At 51.8% G+C, this 25,843-nt stretch overlaps 3 protein-coding genes across 3 annotated transcripts; 2 read left to right on the forward strand and 1 right to left on the reverse strand.

Moving 5' to 3' along the window:
* Positions 1 to 8,157: 8,157 nt before the first annotated feature.
* CONPUDRAFT_149414 (uncharacterized protein) lies at positions 8,158 to 10,570 on the forward strand (the record flags this gene model as incomplete). Its single annotated transcript, XM_007765694.1, has 8 exons — positions 8,158 to 8,364; positions 8,415 to 8,755; positions 8,795 to 8,890; positions 8,942 to 9,002; positions 9,059 to 9,130; positions 9,181 to 9,472; positions 9,541 to 9,738; positions 10,341 to 10,570. The coding sequence occupies 8 exons, from the start codon at positions 8,158 to 8,160 to the stop codon at positions 10,568 to 10,570; spliced, it is 1,497 nt and encodes a 498-aa protein (XP_007763884.1).
* Positions 10,571 to 18,588: 8,018 nt separating this feature from the next.
* CONPUDRAFT_18208 (uncharacterized protein) lies at positions 18,589 to 18,750 on the forward strand (the record flags this gene model as incomplete). The annotated part of the gene is made up of 1 exon (XM_007764168.1): positions 18,589 to 18,750. A coding segment is annotated over one exon (162 nt), but the record flags the coding sequence as incomplete, so codon positions are not given.
* Positions 18,751 to 21,758: 3,008 nt separating this feature from the next.
* On the reverse strand, positions 21,759 to 24,610 carry CONPUDRAFT_141509 (uncharacterized protein; the record flags this gene model as incomplete). Its single annotated transcript, XM_007765695.1, has 7 exons — positions 21,759 to 22,249; positions 22,305 to 22,525; positions 22,589 to 22,942; positions 23,002 to 23,127; positions 23,154 to 23,446; positions 24,204 to 24,448; positions 24,497 to 24,610. The coding sequence occupies 7 exons, from the start codon at positions 24,608 to 24,610 to the stop codon at positions 21,941 to 21,943; spliced, it is 1,662 nt and encodes a 553-aa protein (XP_007763885.1). The 3' UTR covers positions 21,759 to 21,940.
* Between the last annotated feature and the right edge of the window lie 1,233 nt (positions 24,611 to 25,843).

Consider the following 25,843-nt stretch of genomic DNA (forward strand, 5'->3'; position numbering starts at 1 on the left):
CGACGGGGTACAGCCACCACCCCTGTGAGCAGTCTCGGAGCGGGCTCGGGGCTGGGTGGTGGCTGTACCCCGTCGCAATTCCCCATATCTACCCGACCGACGCTTTCTCACGGGCTTTCTTTCCGACCACATCATAACTATCGTGCCCATCGTCGTTCCCAACGTCCTAGCAGGCCCTGCCCCCCACTCACTCTGCCTTCTGCCTTCTTGATGGGAGCATACATAGCGCTGTTCTCCTCCCGCCCCTCGCCCTTGTCCTTGCTCTCCTACCCATGTGTCATTGCCAACCAGGACGCTAGCACCACTGGAAAGGTATTTTCATCTTGCTGATAGTTCCCTCCGCCACTGATCTTCCATAATTTGTAGGCCCTGCGCCACGCATTGACCGCTGATGATGAATACTATTGACTGGCGATTGTTTCCCTAGCTGGCCGAGCAATATACTGATGTCGACTTCTCAAAACTGAGCACATCCCCATCACTCCCCTACTATCTCAAAACGGAATCGACATCCAGGGGCGGATACCTCGGTCATATTAGGCAGCGATGAAGGGCTAGCAGCACAGTAGACATAGGCCTTGACTTTGGGGCGAGATCTTGCCTATTTTACCCCTCGGTGCTTGTGGTCTCATATTTGGGCCCGGAAAGAGTCCGTACAGACTTGATTGCGCAGGTTGTACTCTCCATGTGCTCGACTTGTCTGCAAGACTTGAAAAACCACAAGCTTCCACGTTTAGTGTTGTTATTATTATTATTATAGATCATTTTAATGTCCAGCGGGGCGGTGGCCCCATGACGGACGCTCTCAGCCGTATCGTACTGTATCGTATGTTACACTGCCGTGTCCCGTTGAAACCTTCGCACTTACTCGCCACCCCATTGGGATGTGAGCAATGGGGGCTAGGACCGAGCGGCGGTCCGGCCGTGCTTGTCCTTCGCCTATTCTCGTCTCATTTCCTGTCTCCCTGACACGTTTAGTGTTAGGTAACAACAATTGCCTTGGCGTTGTTCTCGTGCCACTGCGGGACCTCACTGTTGTGGAACAAGCAATGCTAGCGCTTTGCCGTCCTACAGCTCGCCGATCCACGTGGAAGCGGCGCTCTGTGGTAGGTCTCAAAGAGGCATGAAGGGCTACGTTATAAACTTTCTGCGGAAGATTACCCGTGTTGTGGAGTGTCAGCTTCCGTGGAAGGCATTACCACTATGATCTGTGTTCTATTTGTAGGACCTAAAGCACCCACGAAAGAGTGGATGGAAACGTATCCAAAATATTGATTGGTTTGTCGTGAAAATTTCCGCTCTGTTTTGGGTTGGTTGAAGGAGCACAACTGTCATTATTGCCAGACATGTATTGATAACACTGCAATGTTGACGAGGACTAGTGCCTGAGACCACACATGGCATTGAGAGGCTCCGGCGAAGCACCGTAATAACGATAATGTAATCGTGACACATTTTTTACATTTTACACAGAGGTGGCGATATTGTGCAAAGTCTGACTGGGGCTTGCCTGTGAGCAAGGAAACAAAAGGCGACGGGTTTTGCCAAGCACTGGCGGATGGCGCTATGCAATCATCAACTCTAAGGGCGCCTAATGCAGAAAACAAAGTAGAACTACGAACATACGAGCAATCAGGTATTCAGAAGGAACTTAGCATAGCAAGACTATCGAACAACTTATCCGCTGCGGCAAACACGCCGCCGCCCTCGTACAAGTGCCACTACGCCTACAGGCGCGTGACGATTACACACCCCAGCTGTGCGCGGTGTCGATCCGACATTGCGCCAATCCCTGCCGATCCGTGACATCGGCAACAACCGCGCCTGGGTTCAATCGCACGACAAGACGGCGCTCCGCAGGGCCCAGGCGCCGTGTCGGCGTCGATTTCCAACATTGTTCGCAATTGCGCACCTTTTCGGCCGCGGCGCTGATGGCGCACTGATGGGTCCATGTATGTGATTGCAATCTTGGTATCTTCCTGGGGCCTTCGGTTGCCTTTCTTCACTGTTGACGCTACAGAAAAATGGGAGAATTTGGGGCCTGGAAATGAGCGGGAACAGTCGCCAAATTGGTTTCATGTTCCGGGACATTTTCAGGTGGGGAAAATACTCTGAAAAGTCTAACTGTTTCGGCGGATTTTGATGCCCAAAATGGAAGGTAAAAGTGTTTTGCTGCTCTCGGACATTGTCGGGGAGTAGAACTTCCTCCGAAAAGTTCCCGTAGGTTCTCATTTCGTCTCAGAATGAGACCGAAATGCACCGCACAGGGCAAATAGTGCCGACTCTAGCTGAAAAAGATAAATATTAGGCCCAAACTCAATCCCCGAAAAGGAACGGGAATAATAAACCGCTTTGACCTTCCATTTGGGATTAAAACCATCCGGAAGACTTTGACTTTTCGGGCTATTTTCCCCACCCGAAAGTTGGCTGGAGCATGAAACCAATCCGACGCCTATTCCAGCTTATTTTTAGCATCCAAGGTCTCTCGTTGTAATGTGACAACCTCAAAGCTGACTGCATGGGCGCTTAGATCGTTGAGAAGACGCGCCTAGCGGGCTGGCTCAGCCAGCAAAACTGGGAACAAGTGCATTGTAAGGTCACTATGCAGAAAAGATGCCGTATGTGAAGCTGAGAAGTACGGCGCGGGTATAAAGGTATACAAAACCATGCGGGTTGCTAGGTCTAACATTGATGGGGGTGGGCGAAGCCCGCGAAGCGGGCGCGCCCACCCCCTGACTGTGAGTTGCCTTTTTGGGTGAGCACCCATGTAACCAATATTTGAGCCTCTGAAAATCCGCGATTATGGACAACACAGGAACCAAAACACCTATGAGAAATCCGTCTGAACCATTTGATCTAATCATGTTACACATACCTCAGACGAAATTTCAAACCTCAAATGTTCGTGGTTAGCTTTCAGTGAGAACAGAGATATTTTGCTCATTTTGGCAGAGGAGAACGCTTCAGGTAGGGATAGAGAACGCTAAAAAGTCATTTCTTATAATCTGTCTTGAACAGGTTTTGATAATACACTTAAAGATTATTCCCTGATACATTTTGTGACCAAAACCCTATTCACCATCCAATAATCTACAATCTAAATGACGACAAGATAGCTGTTATAGGTGTTGTGGCCAAAAAAGGCAACCGGCCTTCAGGGGGTGGGCGCGCCCGCTGCGCGGGCTTCGCCCACCCCCACTAACAAGGATGCTCCGCAATACCACGGACCACACAAATAGCTCAATAGTGAGTGTGCATCGGACTTAACCTGTTTACGGTAGGGTAGCCAAGTCCGGACTTTGTGTTGGCGACGCTATCTCGTGTGGCGGACCGCAAGGGCTCGTCGCCTTATCCACGCGCCGCCGCCGTAGACCTGCTCTCGCCCGCGTAGCCGGTACACTTACTTGATGCTCCCCTGCAAGACATGTTTTTGAAGGGGATCATGTTGAAACGCTCATGTTCGAAATCCTATGGCCGCCATATCGGAGGCCTGAGTTGAACCTCAAAATATCCGATGGATAACGCTCGGAGTCGGCGCTCTTTTGTTTACCTCTGCTTTTTGCCAAGTGCGTATCAATAGTGCCGTAGGGAGCTAGCTGTTTCGCTCACCCACGGTGTCTTGTCGGTATCTTTTGTGATATCCGCCCACTTCCCCCTTCCTGACTCGTGTCCCAGCCGCGCTTTATTGCCTCCGCGCGCTGTACTTCCAGCTACTCCCAGTCCCTCGTTTACTCGCTATGCCAAACTGTACGCAGGCTCCTAACCGTAGACTCGTAACACAGCCTCACTTATGCGGCCTAATAAGGCAACGAGCCAGAGGCTCTCGCGTCAGAGAGACTGGGATAAAATGTCGACTCGCTGGCAGGCGACCGACGGAGTTTGAATTTTGGCTCGGCCCGAGAGAGATCAACGTCCGAATAGAGAAAATCACCCCCTGTAGATTAGATACGACGCGTCTGAACGCGCTCCCCGCCTCATTAACGCGTCGAGCCCATGTATTTATGTACTTATCCCTTACTCCGCTCCCTTAAATTATGAACAACCATTTCATTGTCGATATACCCGGGGCCCTGTCCAATAACGCGCGCGAGTCGCTCAAGAAACTCCCTCGGTCTTTCCTCGACAACCTTACGTATTAATTACATTCAAGTTCGAGCAGGTCGAGACGGTCTTTGCAATGACAACATGGTTCGACACTCGATTATCAGGCGAGCGAACGCTACTGCACTTTCAAATCGAAGCTGCTATTCGAAACATAGCCGGAGAGCACGTTATAGTCCGCGCAGGAACAGGCTATGGCAAGACATTAGCCATGATACTTTCACTAGTCTTTGCACGCGTTCGAAAAATCGCCATTACAGTTTCTCCACTCAAACTTCTTCAACAAAACCATGTAAGCTTTATTCCAGTCATGAACGCTTCCCTAACCATCGCAAAGGTCGAAGAGTTTAATAGCTACGGTATCCGTACCATCCAAATCAACGAGGATACACCCGATGACAAGAAACTTTGGGATATGCGTGTATTCGGTGCATATATCTACTAATCTTTATTCTACGTTATCCAGGACATATCCCGATCTAGCTTCGCTTGCCATCCGTCGATGTTCCCGAGGACGTTCCATAGGTGATCCAGAGCTCTTCCCTGGAAAAACCCAGAGCGATAGTTGCCGAGATAGCCATTAGGATCTGCTGTAATGATCTTGATGAGCAAGTCTGTGGCCGACAGAGAGGCCTTCTTGACGAGGATATCCATAGCAATAGAGATCTTGTTCTCCTCTAGAGAAAACGAGTCCTCAGCATAGACGAGATTGATCGCTCTGAGCCCAGCCTCCGAGACAGCGCGCAAGAGTTCATTCTTCCTTTGTTCGATACTGAGATGACCTAGCCAATTGTAGTCCCAGCTGAGCGGCCGAGGTGTCGCCTGAGTGTGATTGGGGCCATAGCCCCAGTACGTCGCCATTCGAGTGCTTCACGCGGGGAGGGAGAGCATAAAAACACGATTATATTCGACTATCTACGACGCGTCGAATACCCCTGTCCTAAGATTAGATTACGGGCGTCGATCGCCTCGGCACCACGATGCCGGCTTCGCGAAGTCCTTACAAATCCTTTCCCATCCGCCAGCTTTCACACTCCGTCGGTCGCCTGCCAGGGCCTCGACATTTTATCCCAGTCTTCGCTACGCGAGAGCCCAAGGCTCGTTACCCGATTAGGGTGCGTCAGCGAAGACTGGTCACGAATCTAACGCCATAGGGGTCCACCTAATTTCGGTCTATTCGGTCCATTCGGTCGAAATCGGTCAAATAGGTTTATTACCATATTTGGACGGTCGCCCCCCGAAGCACCTAAGTGACTAATTATTACAGTCATTTGCATTCCAACCCGGAAAACGCGCGTCTCGCGGCGTGTTTGTTCTGGACAAAGCTTAGCCATATATGGTAGTCACGCGCGAGCTTTTGATACTCCGACGTGACTTCGGCTTTATGGACGCTGCTGTTGTGCCTCGCAGTCAACACACACTGTAATACAACCCGCGCCAGAGAGTTTTGTTTACTAGTAGAGCTGATAAGGTAATTAGAGTATAGTGATACCAATCTATCTCACCACAATACATAAGTCATTTCGCCTCAGATCAGCTCGGAATTATACCACAAATCACTGAGTGGTTTTTTGACGAATAAAACACTGCCTGTCAAGGAGCCTCAGATTGTTGCCTGAACCCTTGCCCGACCCGGCACTTAGATCCTCTTCTGCAACATCTACAAAATAATTTCTCACTATCGGAAGACAGACAGTGTTGACCGAGTCCAATTCCTGGCCTCAGGCCTTGGGATGTGCACGGATTTCGTCAACTGAAATGTCAAATATATTATACTAGTAAGTAACATGAGTCCATACTCACTCAGGCATCTATCTTGTCAAACTCTAAGTGCACCTTTTGGAAGAAGGAATATTCATGTATTGATTCAACAGTTTCACAACCCCTCCGGGGCGCTGCATTCTCCCACAAGGAGGATCCACAAGACTGCGGGCAGCATAGATGGAGGGGAGAAACGCCTGGAAACGCGCCCAGCGGCAACAGACAGTCACACTGTGATCGCGTGTGACCACAAGCCAAATCAGGTATGAGTTTGCGCGGAACAAACAGTTCGCGAGACGCGCGTTTTCCGGGTTGGAATGCAAATGACTGTAGGACCTAAGTCTCTCCGCCAAGCGAGCCAGAGCGCGTCACGTGACACCTCCTAAACTGCCGGCTTCTTGCCGCTTTTGGGGCTTCCGGAGCCCCGATCCCTTGGGAGTTTCTTGGCTCGCCATCCCCTCCGTCATGACCTACTGTCGTCCCCCGTGAGAATGTACACCACCGCCAGGATGTATAACTGTCTTTTGTGGCCGTTTCCCCCGCAAAACTCTCAAACTAAATTCATGATAATCATGATCCCATGCCATTCCATATCATCCTGCATTGGATTGGCAAGGGGATGTCTAGAAATGAAGTAACATGGCTCAAAAGATAGAAAATGGGCGCTTTTGAAAAAAATTTGAGCTCGGGTCAATAACCAGCTGTGAAATAACCTCAGGTTGTGAACAAAAGAGTAACCATATATTGAGCTAACACCTTCCGCCCCCACTGAAACAAAATTGGGTGCAACCAGAAGGCACAAGCTCTCAATATTTTGGACCGATGACAGAGTGTCCTCTCGAGGCTCACTATAATCTTATAGCCGCCGTATCGGCGAATCCGGCTCGGCAATATTAATAACACCCTGATTTTCCCTTTATGCCTCGGCTACCGCCAATACCCCGCCCAATATGGGCTTATTACCGATATCGGCTCCCACGTAGACTGTACAGTCTGACGGTGGTTGGTCCTAGGTTCTAAAATCCATTGATGCTCGTATAGTAGGGAATCTGTACACTTTGGCGCTTTGTGGATTTTTTCAGTATTAGCTTGGGTATCGGGGATGATTCAAACCTTATTTCACAGGACGGGCCTGCGAGGAAAATATTCCAGGACTTACGGGAATTTGGCTGTCTCTTCTGGCAGGGGATAACAGTATCTGCCAGCCTGCTGACCAACTGGTTAGGACTGCGGTGTCTCCACCGGCGACACGTCCCAGGTTGCCGGCTTGCCCGGTAATCGCGGCATCGTTTATAAACTCGGCAGCGCTGTCTTGGCGGCGCGCGAGGCTTTTGATTAGACCGTCGACGCCATCGCTGTATCACAATGCCGCTAGGCCAGGTCAAGCGTCAGCGCCGTACCCCAATGTGCGCCAGGCCTTCATTTCAATTTATCTGTCTATGGAACCTATTGCCATAAAGTGCATGTCGTAAATGGTTTTTTCTGCGAATACTCACGTCATGCAGGTCCGCGCTCCCTACATAATTTGTCGTTAACTCACTGCAATCGAAGGCTGCATGAGCCCAGCGTTGGTTATTAATTTGTCCCATGGCCGAGTGGGCGGCGTTCGATTCGATGCTTACGTGCGCGCGGCCCGCAGGGCGCCCATGCTAATTTCCGACTAATACGAGACTAAAATGGAGGGATTGCAGTAGCATTGCTCGATAGCGTCCGGCATTCGCTCCGAGCGATCGCGAGCTGTAACGGCAAACGCGCGGATCACCAGAGAAGAACAGAGAAGCCCGCGGTGCTGTTTCGACCCTGACTTAATATCAATCCCCGCCAAGGGAGAGCAACGCAACCCTATTCCAGCCCTAAGTCACGTGACTTGCGCGCAGGAAACAAAAGTCTCTGCGCGCTCACGCGCACGGACGCATCTTGGAGCGTTCCCTCATTCCATTACAATTCCCTCCGTCCATTTCCATCACCCTCGCCCTCTCCCCGATCTCTCCTCCTTCCACGTCGCGCCTTCGTCTTTTCCCCAACGCACGTCATCACCCCGCCGCGGCCTCATCAGTCTTAACCCGTTCCACGTCGCCCAGTCGTCTTTCCAACACCACCTCGTCGTCCACTCTTGTTGGTCACGTTCATTGCAACTGTCCCCCCCCCATCCCGGTTTTGTTACGGCCGGGGTCCTTGTCCCCGGTGTCTCGTCATAGCATCCTCGCCTCATCGCAGCTTTCTTCCCTGCGCGACTCCCCGCCTCCCCGCTGAATCCATCGCCCTTGAGGTTTCAACAGTGCGCGCCCTCGGAACATGTCGAAGGCGCCATCTCAGTCACCTACAGTCGCCGTTGGCGCCCTACCCGATTGGGCGGTCGCGGCAGGCCTATCTTGGCCATCGACAACATTGCACGCGCAGCTTTTTTTGGACGCGTTAACTATACGTCTGAATGCAATCATCGAGGCATCAGCACGCTGGGGTATAGAGGGGGTCTATGTGGCGACGTTGAAGGCTGAGATAGTGAGTATTTTGCTTTTGCTCTCTTTGCTGACGTGTCTCACAAACATCAGGATGCAGCCATGCCAGCGCTCTCGTATATTGGGATGCTCAGGTCCTCATATGGCGAGGATGGCTTCTTCGTCTCCATCCCTCCCATCCTCAGGTGGCTCAAGCGAGCAGGCGGGCCCGCTGGGCTTGTCTCTCTTGCCGTCGCCAAGGGATCCCGCCTTCACAAAGAGCAAGCGGGGTGGGTGCCCCGCTATCCCGACGGCCTCCCGACCCCGCCATATGGGCCCTACTCGTGGTGGAACCCTGATGTTGGCGAGTCCGATCGCGATGACAGCGTCGTCGAGAGTGAGGTACTCCAAAGCACCCCGCCTAGGGTGGCACGGCACGGGCAAGTTGGCGCTGTGTATTTTGTCGAGGGTTTTTTTAACGGTTTTTAATGCAGTCATTCCACAAGGCTAGCTGCCGGAGCCACTGCCAAGCATGCAGCAGTCTCTAACGTAGACGGGGGGAGCAGCACACGGAAGCGTAGGGCTACGGCGTAAGTTTCGTTTCTGTCCTGTTCAGTCGCTAACGCCCTGTCAAAACCCAGGGATGTGAGAACCCCGACCTCGAAAAAGAAACGACGCTTTCAGGCATTGCCCGTTCATCAGGTGCATTTATTTTTATTGAATGCCCCACGTGGCGTTGTTGACAAATTGCTTCAAAGGCTCAGGTTAGGAAACCTGCGCGTGGTGGCCGCTTGAGCGCAGCTGACCGCACAGCTCTCAAGCAGCTGCGGGTAAGTATCATCACCATTGCATGTTTCGTGAGCTGACGCCTTGTCTGCAGCACCCCACGTGCCCTGATGCACGCGCGCGTGCTGATGAGTATCACGACGGTGATGAGTACATGCCCAACGGCGCGCACTGCACGAAGTGCATCGCCAATGGGGAACAAGAGTGCTTCAAAAAGCCAGGCCTCGCCTGCTGGCCCTGCAAGTGGAAACGGAAGCTCTGCAGCCTCGAAAAGGAGAAGCCTGCCACTCGCGTTCGAACTGAACGAGCGAGCTCCTCAGCAAAGTCAGCCAGGGGAAACACAGCGACGCCATCTACGGTCCACAAGCGAAAATATGGCGATATCGGTACGTTTTGTCTTATCACTCTCCCGTGCTAGCTTTCTTAAATACCTATGTTGTTGGTGCCTCTCTAGATAACAATGCGGCTCCATTGCCTTCCATTGACCACTCTGTAGTCAACAACGCGGATGTCGTCGACGACGCTGACGCTGACGCGGAGATGCGCGGCGTCGTGGTTGAAGAGAGCGATGGCGACGATACCACAGGGCTCGACGTCATCGGCGACGCGCACAACGATAGCGCCCGCTCGACCAACGCGGTTGCCTACCAAGGTACTACGAGTATTATACCAGGGACGTCTGACCGAAGTGCGCACCCTTTCCATGCTTTTTTATTACTTGTTTCTTACTCGTATGCACGAAGGGGTAGCCACAGCGTCGGTTCTGTGGAGTATTCGCGCCTGCATTGATTCCGCCGTTACAAAATCCGACGAGCGCCTTTGGCGGTCTCTTTCTCCCGACCAGAATAATTATACATATAGTCGTTGCGCCGATATAATTTTAACATAGGATCTTTCTTATGTGTCATAGAAGCGGAAGCCAATTGTCGTAATTTATATAACTTTTTTGACGTCCTGAGTATGCTGAGTAGTATATGGCTCAACCTGGGTGTAAATCCATTAAGCCGCCTTTCTTTGTCGGCCGACGCGAAAACAGCGCCCATCTGCGGCATAATAAGGATACCAAGATTGCACAGTACCTGCATCATCGCGCCGCTCAGCTGGAAGCAATGACGGCGCTTCCCCGCTGCGGTCATGTCGGCTGACGCGGCGTCATCTTGGAGTGACGCCGCTTTGTGCCCTCGGCTACTCCGTGCTTAACAGCGCCCTGTAGTTACAGCGCCCAGGGTGTCAGCTGACGCGGCATCATTGCAGGCGTCGGCCGACATGTCACTCTCGCGCGTCAGCTGACGTCCGCTGCCACGCTGTTGTCGAGTGGTCTACCGTCCGTTGGGACGGCGTTGTCGAGGCGGCGTGCCTGCAACTGCTGGCCAGTCAACACTGCCCTGCGCTGTTACGGCGCATTCACCAACTTGGGTTCTCGTTCCCACCACGGCGAAATACCCTTCTTTCATTGCAACACAATACTTACTAGCGTGAGTTAGCTAGGCTTCGAGATAAGGTGTATCGCGAGTTTAAGAAGAGCAACATTATGCCAATCAGAGCACTACGATGAAGGAGTCTAATGATGTTAAGGCCAAGTTAAGGCTGCGGGGTGACGCGGGACGATGAGCCTCCTTCGACGCGTCGGTCAATGAAAAGCCCCTATCTCTGTATTTGTTCCAATTCTTGAACCAATTTCCTGAATCCCAGCACACTTCGTCTCACTCTCTCTGCTAGTACCAGTCACCACCTCACCCATGCAGGATACCCGAAAGCTCCCTCAAACCAATACCTCTCATTACGCTGAAGATATGAATAATGAAGGTCTGGCATTTAGCACCTATCAGGGCAAGCTACAGCAATACTCAAGTTAATAACAATTCAACTATGCAGGTTTTCAACCGTGACGAAGCATTTAGGCATCGTGAACTCCAGTGCATCCAAGCGTGCTGAATATTCTTGGATTGGTAATTAATATCCCATGTTCCGGTACTTCATGGCTGAGGCTGTGACAGATGGCTGCCCTATGGATGAACCTTGTGGTACGTTCCGTGTCACCTCATTGGTAGCGTCAGGTGGGCGAGACTGATAGCAGTGCTGTCGTACATCCAGCATCGTACAATGGCAGACTAGCTCAGGTGATGTCAAGTGATTGTGATTAACTTGTGCTCAGTTGATTAACGGACCTACTGACGTATGTGTTCTGAAAGGTATCCCGAGTAGGAAGTATAGCCTGAGATGGGCGTTTGTCTGCATGCTGGAGGGCGTATAATGTCCCTCTCTACTGATCATACGCTGAGGCTGAGAGACAAGCTTCAATGTAAGCCCATTCATTCTACGTCCGTTCTGAACTGCGCGTTGAGAACGCGCTCGCATTGTGAAGGGCAAGCGAAGGTAAAAACATGCTGTGCTCGATACAGGGCTTCGCATCCCTCAACGTGGCATCAGAGACTAGTGAATTCATAGATCAACGGTCTACAACATCGTGTGTGCTTTCGCTCCACACTTGCCTTCAGCTTGACGCACTTATCTAATTACCGTTTGTGAAACCAGCCAAGATAGCTTCAAGAGGACGAGAACGAGACTGGAAAGGTACTAAAATTGGCTTGAGCTCACTCTTATCTAGGTTATGGGCGCTTGGAGTGCACGCAGCCTTCCTGTTGGCTTTTTGGCTCCGCAAGTTAACTATGTTCAAACGCGCATGAGCCAGCTTCAAGAAGTTCTCATAACCCCTTCATCCCGCCATTGCACATTTGTAGACTGGCTCTTGCTCTCAAAATGAGCTTTGAGGCTGACAACAAGCCTAACGGCGCTTCCGACCGCAGCGACAAGCTCGCTAGGTCAAGGACAGAACCCGACCAGGAAACTCGACACCCTCTACCATTGTTGGAAAAGGATCGGGAGGAAGCTATGAATGCTCCGGTGATGGTCAGACCAGTACTAGCATCCTACGTTTTGAAGAAGAGATATACCCGAACCCACTACGCGTGAGCATCGTAATTGAGGGTTTCAAGTACTATGTATTGAATTATCTTTACAGTGATCGCGATGCAACAGCACCCCAGATTAAAAGAGGGATGTTGAAGTTCTCCGAGTGAGTTTCTCTCCAGAAATTATCAGGAATGCATCTGGAAAACGCGTTTACATTCCCAGGGACAGTCCATCGGGTTGGGAGGAGATCGTCCATCCAGAAGGCTGCCTTTATTTTGCTCGGACCGTACGTGATGAAGTCTCTTTCAATCATGGTGAGATCCTCGTCAGACGAAAGGTCCAGGAACAGAATCTAGGACATGCACGAGTCGGTCTCGCTTACTACATCATTCGTTATTCTCTCTTAAGCTGTTACGTTATTTCTAGACCGTCTTCACCAGTGCAGACGTTCGCGAACCCGAGATCCGTGACGTCCTTGAGAAAACCATAGAAGCGGTCCTATCCAAGGAACAAGACCCACCAATACCTGCAAACGCTGACATAGTCTTGGATTACGAAGATGACCTCAACTCCGTTGGATACTACTTTGCTGATCATGGAAGCCGCTGTCTGATTTGGGTTGACGATTACGGACCTGCCTCTGGAGATATCGTAGAGGGTGTGAGAGGAGTTGTAAAGATGGGACACATCAGTAAGACGAAAAGGTTGTCATTAATATTGAAATCATGTGCTTAAAGCGACTCTCCCGCTCATAGAGCATGCTATGGAAGCACAATACTGGTAATAAAATCAGTCAATGTCGGTGAGTGACTAGTGAAGACCGCTCCTAGCCTTTGTGATTCAACTTACGGTGTTCACACAGGCGAATCTGGCTGACACTCTCGTTGACAGGGCTCATGTCGAGGCATATCCATACAACGGTCACGTATTAACGAAAAAAAACTTACTTCGAAGTCTACGATACTGTGATTCATGCCAGAGCAGGTATACATCTATAGGATGTGGTCAGAACCTACACACTGATATATTAACAGACAGGTTAACAAACGTCGCATCCATATCTCCGTATGACTTAGATGAGCTGATCAACATACAGGAAATGCTGGAGTCTTTAAATGATATCTCCGTCTCCTCGACTTCTCCCACTGAGGTATAACGAGTATTGCCGTAGATAATGGTAGCCTGGAGAGACAGAGTCCACGCTTGGTGACAGTCATTGGTATGTTATATGATTCTCTTCGGCATACATCGAAGTTTTCTCTGACCATTACCGTAGCACGGGTCATGAGAACATTTAGTAATAATCCAACATCGCTATCTAAGCCGTCATATGCTGACTGATCTTTAGCGCGTTTCAGGCTATTTACGTTCTACGGTCAGCTTGAGGCACGGATGGACACCACGTCTGTTTATCCCCCACAGGATCTCCAGTTCTTCTGACGCATCTGGTATGAGGCGTCGAAGGCCGTTTTTGGTACTTATACGATGCTGGACCGACTTGAAAGCACATGGGTGGATCAATCTGTGAACATGGCAAGGTGGAAGGAATACATGGAAGGTATGTTGGAAAGCCTCGCTCAATGCACGTTTGTGAGTATTTCACTTTGAGCTCCGCTCCCCTTGCATCCACGTTTCGCCTTTCGCGCTTAGTCATATTTGCAACATGTTTGACTAATTCCCGATGCTATAAAATCCATAGGCCACAGTAATGCTTGCCGTGGATATGTCTTTCTTGGTTGTCCCGGGTGCTGGAAGCGAGTCTGGAAAGGAGAATGGTCCGACACTGTGTATTTACATACCGATAATTTTCTTCTTTGGCACGGTGATTTCTGCAGTTCAGTTGTCTGGTTATGCACGTCGATGGCGCTTGCTGTCCTCGGAGGAAGTGGTGCGCCTTTAAATCAATTACATTTGTCATCCAAACATTCTAACATCGATCTCAGCGGGACTTTATGACAAAGTTATCTCGGTCACGTATGGGAAGCTTGGTGTGGATTGCTTTCAATTACAGTATCCCTCATGCGACGCTCTTATATGGGTGCGTGACTCATCTTGCACCACTTCTCCATGAACATCGTTCCCGAGTTTTGTCTATGAATAACGACCAACCTACTTGTTCTCAACAGAACAGTCATGTTCCTTATGGTATTCCACACCCGATTTTTTGAGGGCGCTGCACTATATGGCAGAGGACTGTGTGTGGCTGCCCTAATTCTCGTCTTGCCGGCAGTCTTCGGTCCGCTCCTTTTCATGGATTGGGTTATCGAAGCAAGGGTCTGGAGAAGAACACAGAAGGGGATAAAGTTGGATAAAAAGTGTGCTTCAATGAGGGAGCAAGTAGCAGAGACAAGGACTGAGACGGTCTAGGATTCTTCGGGCTTACTTAGGCTGACAACGATTAGTAAATTATGTTCCTGGCTATGCTTTCAACCTCGCAAGAAATCAATGACGTGATATGCAAAGACGTTTGAGTACTTATTCTTCGAGTATCCTCGTTGATATAATGATAATGTTACCTTTATTGAAGATTTAATTCCTGATGTCTTCTACTCCTGCTCCAGTCACGACCTTGGAACTGCATGATTCGGGTTCGCGTTCAAGGGTTCGCGTCCAACCCCAGAAGTCCAGACGGATTTAAGCCTCTCTTACTCACCGTGAATGTTGAATTCCTATACCATTATAGTTTCTGTCATCGTCAATTGTATCAGTATCTGCTTGATCTTCCTGGAGCCGAAGACGCCAGGTGTAAGGAAAGAAATGTCGTATCCCTCCGATCATGCCGGCTCGCGGCCCGCGAGCGCGGATGGCCCGCACCGTCTGAATATTTAGGGTTTACGTCTAAATTTGGCAATGTCTCAGCGTCTGCGGCAGCACTCACACGTGTTCTTTACTGCTCTGAATTAGTGTACAGTGAACGTCTCCACAGCCAGGACGCTGACCAAGGTCACTGACGTTAGTGACCTTGCCGGGTCAGTGACCGAGTCACTAACCCATAGATAGGGGTAAAGAATTACTGTAGTATTTCAGTTAGCCTTACTATCACTCCATCTCCTCGTTGAGTCTGAATGTGCGCAGTGGGCACGGTGTTCGAACTTCGGACCTGGCCAGATGTGTTGACGCCCCGACAGGGATAGCACTGTCGAGACTTGTGTGACGTTTCTCTAAACATGACCAGGTTGTCGTAAAAAATAACAGTTATTTGGGACTAATATCGAGCGCCATGTTTTGCATTCTGTCTGTCGGGATTAGGAAATCCCATAGACACTGCGAGACGCGACTGTGGCGAGCATGTGGCGATGTTGACGCGCCGATCCGAAGCGGAATAGAAGTTCGATACTATACAGGCGGCTCAGCCACTCGCTTTCCCTCACTTGCTTCTACCACGAGCAAGAGAGGGTAAGCCGCCGTTGTTTTATCATACATGATAGAGAACTTACATACAAGCCTAGGTCTAACAGTGCCTAGGTACATAATACACTTGCTTCTACCACGAGCAAGAGAGGGTCTAACAGTGCCTAGCTTTAACAGGTTATGAGCGCCCTGCGCTTTGCGCGTTTTTAGTTTTTTGACCCCGTGGTACTGGATGAACAGCTGTCCGGACCCCACAGCATCACCCACGTTTATTCGCCTTTGCGAAACGCTTCTTAGTACAACACGTACACCCGACAATATGTCACAACACTCTTTTCATTCCGGGAACGCCGACGGCGATGAGGGAATACGGCCGGTAGATGCGGAAACTATGGACGCGTCAGCGAGTCTGCCAGAGTACGCTTCCAATATACACTCCCAACCGTACCGCGTCTCTTTTGCCCAACCCTCAACGTCTGCTTCCCCCCATGATACTCTGCACGAACCATCTGCCGACACGACTCGTAACAACTCCGATCTTTTCGGCTTTGGTAATCGTCATCCTGGCGGACCCACCAGTCTTTTCGGCTCTAATAGCCATAGCAGCAGTCTTTTTGACATAGGCGCCAGCGCCCCTCGTCCTAATTTCTTTGGTCTCGGCCCTCAGGCCCCTCGTACCGAATCTCCCACTACCCGCGACGGCCCGAGTCGTTCGCTTTTCAACATGTCGGCACCTTTTGTGACTCACAGACGTAATGTTACGCCCCCTGCTTTGACCAACGTTCTTGACGCGCGTCCGCTATCCCGTATTGACGAGGATCGCGATGAAAGTCGGGTACTGACTCCGGCCTCTCTTACGAGACACCGTGATGTTCAACCCCCACAACAGCAGCATGTGTACGCACCTGAGCCTTCGACTTTACAACCTGCATATACTCGGGCTCCGGTGGCATCGACCTCGCAACCCGCATATACTCAGGCTCCAGTGGCAACGTACTCATCGCAACCACCTAGGCTACAGCACCCGGTCTCAACCTATTACCCTCACGGGTACCCGGCCGGGCCTCCGCCTGTACCTCCGCGCCCTCCACCACAAGGACCTCCTCGTCAACTGCCACCGCATCTCCCAGCTCCAGCGCCGCCCCCGGTATATGCTCCACCAGCGTACTACCACGCCGCTGCTCCTGCAGGACCGGCGCACCATGCTCCACCAGCGTACTACCATGCCGCAGCCCCCTCGGGACCGGCACGCCATGCTGTTTTTCTCCCGAAGATCACAGGAGGGAAGCTTGAGCTGCACCACGCAGCCCAAATCGAGCAGCTAGACCGTAGCACTGGGAACTGGATGACCTGGGACGAGGATATCCGACAGCATCTGGTGACAAACCAGTATGACGCAAGGTGGCTAGACGGACAAGTTCCGTGGGTTGACGCGTCTATTGACGCCCAGTACGCACACGACTGGATTCGCGCGAACGATACTATCCTCTATTTCATCCGAGGAAAGATCTCTAGCGTCGACCGTCAGTACATCTCGACTCACAAGTGGCTAGCCGATGCGTACCAGGTGCTACGAGGGAGGCATGAGCAGCTAGGGCCAATAGCTCAAGTGCTACTTCTACGCAAGCTCTTCTCGACTAACTTCACTCGAGATCGACGCCTTGCAACCACCGCACGGGAACTCAGTGAAATGGCAAGCCGAGTCATGCGCATGGGTCCTATGACAGAGAACCGTCTCTTCGCCACTGGCTTGATGAGCGTCCTGTCTAAGGAGTTCCCGATCATCAGCAACGAGCTCGCTCACCAGCTGTCATCGAACCACCATCACGCCGATTTCGATGCACGTAATATCTTACACCGCCTCGACATCGAGCAGAGCGCCATCGACGCTGCGAACTCAACGACGCTGGGCGAATCGATCCTAGCAACCACGACGAAAGCACAAGCTGGCTCTCGTGTGGTCTGCAGGACGTGCGGAGGGCCTCACTCCTCAGCTACATGCTGGGGCCCAGGGGGAGCTATGGAAGGTCGTCGACGCGAAGTCTTAGATGCCAGGGACAAACACCGCTCTAGCGAGGACGTGAAGACGACGCCCAAGCGAGCGCCCATCGGCCGTCGCTTCAAGGCCGAGGGCCGTATCTGGATCGGTGATGACCACTCTGGTAGGGCGTATCTCATCGGTGACGACCCAGACGCGTCGTCATCCACGGCACCCCCTGCAGAGGACTCCGACTTCGCGGGCTTAGCATCTGACACGCTACAGCCAGCTGAGGTTGCCGAGATGGATGACGCAGACCTCCAAGAGTATGACGCATACTTCCTGTCGTCTGAGGGCGACAGCCTGCATACCCACGTCGACTGGAGCAAACACTCGACGGCCGCTGAGCACGCCCTGTGGATGTCCAATGCTTTGAATCAATCGAAACCCACTGTCATTGATCCTAGTGTCGTCCCCTTCTACATGGACTCGGGCGCATCCACTCACATCACGAGCGATGCTGCCGACTTCTACTCTTTGTCGCCCATTGAAGCGAGGACGATCCACGGTGTCGGCAGGGCAGTCGTACACGCACGAGGGATAGGCACTATACGCTTGTCTTTCGGTCGCGGCCGGCATCTTGATCTGCACAACGTCCTCTACGTCCCCCAGGCGGCAGTCCGTCTCATCTCCGTGTCCAAGCTCAACGCGGAACGAAACTACACTGTGGTTTTCGGTCCGGACGGATGCTCTGTTGTCAACGCCGCTGGCGTTCGCATCCTCTACGGCGTAGTCACCTCCAAGAACCTGTATCGCCTCGTCGGCTCCACCAGCGCTCTCGCACACCACACCTACTTCGCACCCAAAGTCCCATCCCTATCCGTCTGGCACCGTCGTCTCGGACACGCGAACTACCAGTCCGTACTGGATCTGGCTAGGAAACGCATGGCGACGGGTATGTCAATCGACCTCTCTGTCACTCCACCTAAATGTGAACACTGCATCCTTGGCAAACAGGCTCGATCGCATGTTCCAAAGGTCAGAGAGGGTACGAGAGCGAATAGGAGACTGGGCCGCGTACATGTAGACTTGATGGAGCATCCGGGTACTCCGTCAGCTCACGGTAATGTCTATATTATGGACATAATCGATGATTCTACCCGATTCTCCTGGTCTATACCTCTGAAGAGCAAGGACGCTGCATACGCCGCACTGCAGGCCTGGGAGCGAGCTCGGGAGCTCGAAACAGGCCTCAAGACTGGGACGTTCATTAGTGATAACAGCGAGCTAAAGCGATCTGACCTCAAACGCTGGCTCGAGGACCGGGGCACCCAACAGCTATTCACGGCGCCCCACACCTCAGCTCAGAATGGTCTCGTTGAGCGCTTGCACCTTTCGCTGATGAACAAAGCCCGCACGATGCGTCTTGCATGTGGGCTGCCGGTCACGCGGTGGGATGAGTTCGTACTCACAGCTAACTACTTACATGTACGGACTCCGGCGCGCGCCCTCGATGGAAAGACACCCTACGAGGCATGGCACGGAACGAAGCCGGATCTCTCTCACCTGCGGGAGATTGGGGCCCGAGCGTTTGTCCTCGTGCAGAACCACCATAATCCCAAAGTCCTAGCGCGTTCGGTGGAATGCATACTCATCGGCTATTCCCTTGACTCCAAGGCCTACCGGTGCTTCAATAAGGCGACTGGAAAGGTCGGAACATCTTTCCATGTACGTTTCATTGAATCGCACGAGACGGGAGGCGATTCATTTCGCCCCGGCGTTGTACTCGGCGATCCTGCGTTGCCGCCAACTGATACTACGACTGGTGACGTTGTCCCATCTCTCCCACCGCTCGATCCATCTCCGCACGTCGACGCGACGCCTGACGTTGATCACTCACCCCCACTGCAACCTTTCGAAGACAGCGGACTGCGACGGTCGTCTCGGGTCTCTAAACCCACCGAGAAACAAGCGCTCGCTGACAGTCTCAAGTATGTGACTCGCCTGGAGGACGTCAAGGCGTCAATCAATGCTTTCTTTGTGGATTGGGATCTACCGGTGGATGAGGACAACTCGGACTCTGATGAACACGTGCTCTACGTCGATCCCACCTCTATCAAAGAAGCGCTGGCACGCGACGACGGGCCCGAGTGGGACAAAGCGCTGAAGAAAGAATTCGCGAGCCTGAAGGAACAGGGCGTTTACGTCGTCATTCCACGCGAAGACGTACCCCCGGGTCGAAAGATCATGAAAGGTCGAGCCGTTTTCAAGCTCAAGTGTGACGAGGACGGAACGCCCGTTCGTCACAAGGCTCGCTGGGTCTGTCGTGGCTTCGAAGCCGTCTTCGGGGAGGACTACTTCAAAACTACCTCGCCCACTGCACGCTTAGAATCGTTCCGCATCTTATTGCATCTGGCAGCGGCGTTAGACCTAGAATGCGAACAAGTCGACGTCAAGACGGCTTACTTGTATGGCCGGCTAGAGGAGGACGAGGCGTGCTACATGGAGCAGCCGAAGGGCTTTGAGGAGCCGGGGACTGAAGGGATGGTGTGGAAGGTACTGAAGGGGCTCTATGGGTTGAAACAGGGCGGTCGCGTGTGGAACAAGACTATGCACGATGCCATGATCTCTTGGGGCTACACTCGACTATCATGCGAACATTGCATCTACGTCCGTCGAGAAGGCTCCGACATCACCATCGCTGCCGTCCATGTCGATGATTTCTGCATCGCGGGCAGTACGCAGAGTTCTATTGACCGGTTGAAGATGTCTATGAAGACTCTATGGCAGATTTCGGAGCTAGGCTCGTCGAAATTCTGTGTAGGCATCGCTATCGCACGCGACCGCGATCTTCGTACGGTGTCCCTATTGCAGACTGCTCTCATCGACCGAGTTCTAGAACAATTCGGCATGGCAAACGCGAAACCAGTCGCCACGCTGCTGGAACCGAACTTCCAGCTAGCGCGTGTGCCCCATGCCACGCTTGATGCCGCCCGACGTGCAGAACTAGCGAAGATACCCTACAGGTCACTCGTCGGATCACTCAATTATCTCGCTGTCGGTACGCGTCCAGATTTGGCCTTTGCTTGTCAATTCCTAAGCCAGTTCCTGGACGCGTACGCCGAAGAGCACTTCGCTGCGGCAAAACGCGTTCTACGGTACCTCATCGGTACCCGAGACTTACAGCTAGTTCTGGGCGGCCGGTCGAGCGCGGATCTGACAGGTTTCACTGACTCGAACTACGCGGCATGCGAAGAGACCCGCCGCTCCGTAACCGGTTATTGCACGTCGCTTGGATCAGGCGTTGTTTCTTGGTCCTCACGAAAGCAACCGATCGTAACGTCCTCAACGTGCGAAGCAGAATACGTCGCCACGAACGCCGCAACTAAGGAAATTATCTGGGTTCGCAATGTCCTCACCGCCCTCGGTTACACGCAGTTGCACCCGACGCCGCTATTCTGCGACAACCAGGCCACTATCAAAATTTCGGAGGATCCATCAAACTTCTCTCGCACGAAGCGCATCGACGTTCGGTATCATTTCATCCGCGAACGCGTCGACGACGGTACGATACAGCTACGATACATCCCCACATCGGAAAACATTGCCGACATCTTCACCAAATCACTACCCAAACCGTCCTTCGTGGCACTCCGTCGGATGTTGGGCTTGCGTTGACGATTCAGCAGCGTGAGGGGGGCCAGGGACTCGGTATAGGGCTAGGTCTCAGGAGGAGTTGGAGAGAGGGACCGCGTCTTCGCAGTGAGGAGGAGTGTCGGGATTAGGAAATCCCATAGACACTGCGAGACGCGACTGTGGCGAGCATGTGGCGATGTTGACGCGCCGATCCGAAGCGGAATAGAAGTTCGATACTATACAGGCGGCTCAGCCACTCGCTTTCCCTCACTTGCTTCTACCACGAGCAAGAGAGGGTAAGCCGCCGTTGTTTTATCATACATGATAGAGAACTTACATACAAGCCTAGGTCTAACAGTGCCTAGGTACATAATACACTTGCTTCTACCACGAGCAAGAGAGGGTCTAACAGTGCCTAGCTTTAACACTGTCGACCTCCAAGTGGGCCTCATTCTTGAGTAGATGTATTCTCCTTTGTACATCCAGTAAAAACCCTGGTAAAACCAGTAGATGTATGCTAGAGGTTGTTGTGTAGACAAACGCGTATAGTACAGTATCCTTGCGTGGCAACCAAAGTGACATAGTGTCCTTCGGGTCCAGGTGTGCCCACTAGGGCCTTGAGTCTCTTCAAAATGAGGGAGGATAGAAACTGAAAGAAAAGCAGGTGAGCCGCTGGACATGGTCCGGCCCATATCCGGACCGTCGCTTCGGCAAAGCCCGGTGGACTTGTATCCGCCCGCGTCAGTTGTGCAAAGTCAGCTCCGCCAGGCCCCGTGAAACTCCCACCTATGTCTCTCCGTCAAAACATAGGATTTTGGTCTCAAATATGCCACACCGGAGGTCTAATCCTCATGTCAAATATGCTAAGTCGGAGAGACATCGGTCATGTGATAGCTCAGATTGCGTGATGTAATACTGATGACTACAGCCCTACAGGGGCTCACCGAACACGTTACGAGAGGTTACAAGTAGTCAATCACAAAGATGGCGCTGCCATTTTCCCGCCCGGAATCTTGATCTTGGGCAAAACCTGTCGAATCGCTGGCTTCGTGAGAGCCTTCCAGTGCGAAGCCGCATCGAGAGTGAGTCTTAGTGGATAGGAAGAAGGCTCGCCAGCAGATCGCTTGGTGAAGGCGAGGAGACCCAGGTGATATAGGACTTCGTCAGAAGACACGATGTAAGTGTGCAGCTCATGATTGAGGTGGTATGGGCGGAAAAGGACGGGGCCGGGGATGTCGTCACCTGAATCGTCGTACATAAAATCATCATCGCAATGGGCCGGGATCTAGACAGAAGGAACATTTAAATCAGGGTGAATACAATAAAGAAAACACACTCACCGGCTCAAAAGGGATGAAAATGCGCACCGCGAGAGACGTGATCTCGTCAATACTATCAACCGACTCAAGAGAGTTATGCCGGCTTGCTTTTGCTTCAGATTTGTAGTAGAAATTGAGGACCTCACCAATGTATATGCGGACAGAGTTCCGGATGATAATGTGTGATCCGATTACTAGGGGATAGAGGCTGGTCACGTTGCGCGTGTGGAGCTGTGGTAAACCTAACATATAACCCGTCAGTCACACCAATGCGGCGAACAGACAGCATTGACTTGCAGACGTACCTCCGTTGGGTCCGAGGACTTCCCTGATTCTATGCGCGGTCCCAATCCAGCGCATCAACCCCCTGCGAGCGCTGTCTTGGGAGTTCTCTTCGTGCTGGAACTGAGCAACGCGAGCACGGTGGGAGGCTTCTTGAATAGACATCTTCTCTATCCCTTCGCGTGCCCGGATGACTTTGTTCAGCGAAGTTTCAGCGGCAAACTTCGGGTTGAGCCCTGCTTCTCTCTCAGAATGGACGTTTGTGTGAGATTGACAGCGTCGGCGGGAGTCGAGGACTTTAATGATAGAGATTTTGTGATCTTCATCCAGGATTTCGCTTCGTGCAGCAGCGTATTGAACAGCAGTTGAAGAAGGAGCTAGATGAGAAAATATAACGATTAGTGCAAGGGTCGCTGATTAGAATAAACACTTATACAATTGAAGTACGTAGCGGCTGGAAGAGAAGGCGAAGGCTGCGCATCTGCAACTCGGATCCAACGGCCTTGCTCCGACAAGGTCACGTTCTCGTCTATTGCAGCGTCTAGATCTTCACTGAGTGGAGCTGTTTCGTCGATTGGCATGCAATACAAAAAACGGAGTGCGGTTCGACCTTATCCGTATATGGGTCGTCTTCGAGGTCTTTTCTACGCTGGGCCTCGGAGCGTCGGTGCGTCCCACTTTCCTCGTCTTCATCCTCTCCGTCACCCTCATCATCGTCACCATCACCACCACCGTCCCCACCACCGTCCCCACCGCCGTTCCCACCGCCGTTCCCACCTCTATCTCCACCTCCTCCCGAGTCACCTATGCCCGGGCCACCATTACCCCCTCCTTCATTGACGTCTGGGCCATCATCAAGAGGTGGTTCTTTTCGCTTGCCACTACATCCGGTGTCAGCATAGCTCACGATAGGTATTAAGGTACTCACAGAACCACCGAAGAATTGCACGCGTTAACCATAGGCTGTGAGCGACTCCTAAGGCGCGAGCCCAAGAAACCAACACACGCAAAAAAACCACAGAAGAAGGTAGACGTCGAAGCCCTATACAGGACAACAACGAGAGGGAAGGCGGGGTAGGGTTGACTGCTCGCCGACGTGGCAAGACTAGGTGTAGAGTTGTTAGGAGGGATTCCCACAAGAACTCACTTAGAGTCTTGGGGCGTGGATTGCTCAGGCTATATACAAGTACAGGATGTTTGGTCGAGCCAAACAGACTAGCTAATATGGTAATGACTGTGTGCGCACAGACCAAGCAGTGCGAGGTACTACTACTAATGGTAAACGAGTGACGTATGAGTGTCGCCATATATGACGCGTTGATGATGTTATGATGAAGTCATAAAGAACGTCCGGGAATGTCATGGAATGATTATGTAAGCCGGGTAAGTAAAGTAACCGAACCGGGTCATGTGACCGGTTATTGAGGTAGCCGGTCACGTGACCTATTGCACCAAGAAGTGAAGCTGCGACTTCAACGACGATGCGTGAAATGTAAGTAAAATATATAGTGACATGACTGGTCATGCTGTCGTGAATGCGATCGCGACATAGGCAAGTGAATAACCACTGCCAATGGTTCAGTCGGGACCCTAGGACATCGTAAGCATCACTGTTATTATCGGCGAAATGTTACTCACATCTCGGTTTGGATCTCTCTTAGCACCATCTGCTTCGCCGCCTCCAGCTGACTGTGACCAATCAGGTTGGGGTCCTGCTTTCGGCACAACGTAGCCATGGCCAGGAGGACAAATAGGCCGCATGACCACCCATCAACCTGCTGCTCACTCGTTGGTGGTACCTGCATGCGCCGTGTCCACTTTACCCAAGGTATGCTCTCGCCATTGATGAATTCGCACACTGTGTCCACCACTGACTTGAGCCCCTGTACAGGTGTCAAATGCACGCTAAGAACTGTGCAAAGGTAACGCACCGGGACAGCCCAATATTCGGAGTGGAACTGGGGTAAGCTGTCGAACACTCCGTATTCTCGCTGACTGAAGTCGACCCAAGTAAGCACCCAATGTGCTGGATTACCGCCGCACATTGGAATGAACCATCGCGGGCGGGATGCAAGCTCCTGTGGGACCTTTGATGGACACTGGGCAAAAGTGAGTGAAATCGTCAGTGTTATGTACTCGGATGTGCTCACCGCTGCAAGGATATGTTCTTCCATCATCACTAAAAGTGCGGTGGACTTACATGCAAGCAATAAGGTCCACAATCGCTTACAGGGAGCATAGTGGTCAAAGCGACTTAGGTTACCTCGCAAGTCAAACAAAGTAGCTTCAACTTTGACAAGACGAGGAGGGTTTGACAGAAGCCGATTCGAGCGTGCCAGCATCCCGCTAGGGTTACAAGGCTGAGTCTGCTTATAGGCGATGTGACCCTTGTAGGCTGTACAGGCGCTGTGTACGATGCAAGGCCAGGTCATGAGTGCAGTGGACTATAGCAATCACATCTCTTACACGCCAATTTATGATTATAGCACACTTGTAATTTTCCATTGTTATACCATCCATGAGCCGGACTAATGTACAGCAGCTATAGTACATGACAAAAACTAACATAATCATTGACAACACGAGAGAGAACACGAAGCATACAGATGGTCAAGAACACATACAACTCGAGTGGACGAGAAAAGGGGCTCAAGAAATTACCTTGAAAGCGCACAATAAGAGAGTGGCAAATAAGTATCATGACACGAGTGACGAGCTACAGAAGTAAGCACGTTAGACTCAGAAACACGACAGAATAAACACACGAGAGGGTATGATGACCGTATTCTGAGGGCCGGGACGCACATCTGTTGTCTTGGTAGGCAGTCTGTCTTCCGAATTGGGGCGGGGAGATGATAGGCGGCGAGAGGGTGGTGCATCGTGACGGGGAGAAGGATGGCGGCAAGGGGAAGTCAGGCGAGAGATGGCCGTCTCTTAAGTACCAGAAGCTCTGGCATTCCAAAGTCCTTCTGCTTCTTCTACGCCCTTCTGTCTTTTCACCCATTCCCGCTTCTCTGCTTCTCTTGCTTCTCCCGAACCTCCTGGACCGTCATCGGAGTACTGTAGTGTACTCCTGCATTCTGAGGTAATATTCATCTATGCTATTTTGGCTTTTGGTATGTATAATTGATTTCGGAGAACGCAATGGTCGCGAACATTGCCAAGGAGAACATAGGAGAGTTTCCGCATATGTCATCGGAGTCTGAAAATGAATTCGCGGCGATGTCGAGTCCATGTTGTTTCTTCACCGCTCCGCATGCGTTGTCAGACATACAGGA

The sequence above is a fragment of the Coniophora puteana genome (assembly GCF_000271625.1).
Source record: "Coniophora puteana RWD-64-598 SS2 unplaced genomic scaffold CONPUscaffold_1, whole genome shotgun sequence".
Classification (NCBI taxonomy): Eukaryota; Fungi; Basidiomycota; class Agaricomycetes; order Boletales; family Coniophoraceae; genus Coniophora; species Coniophora puteana.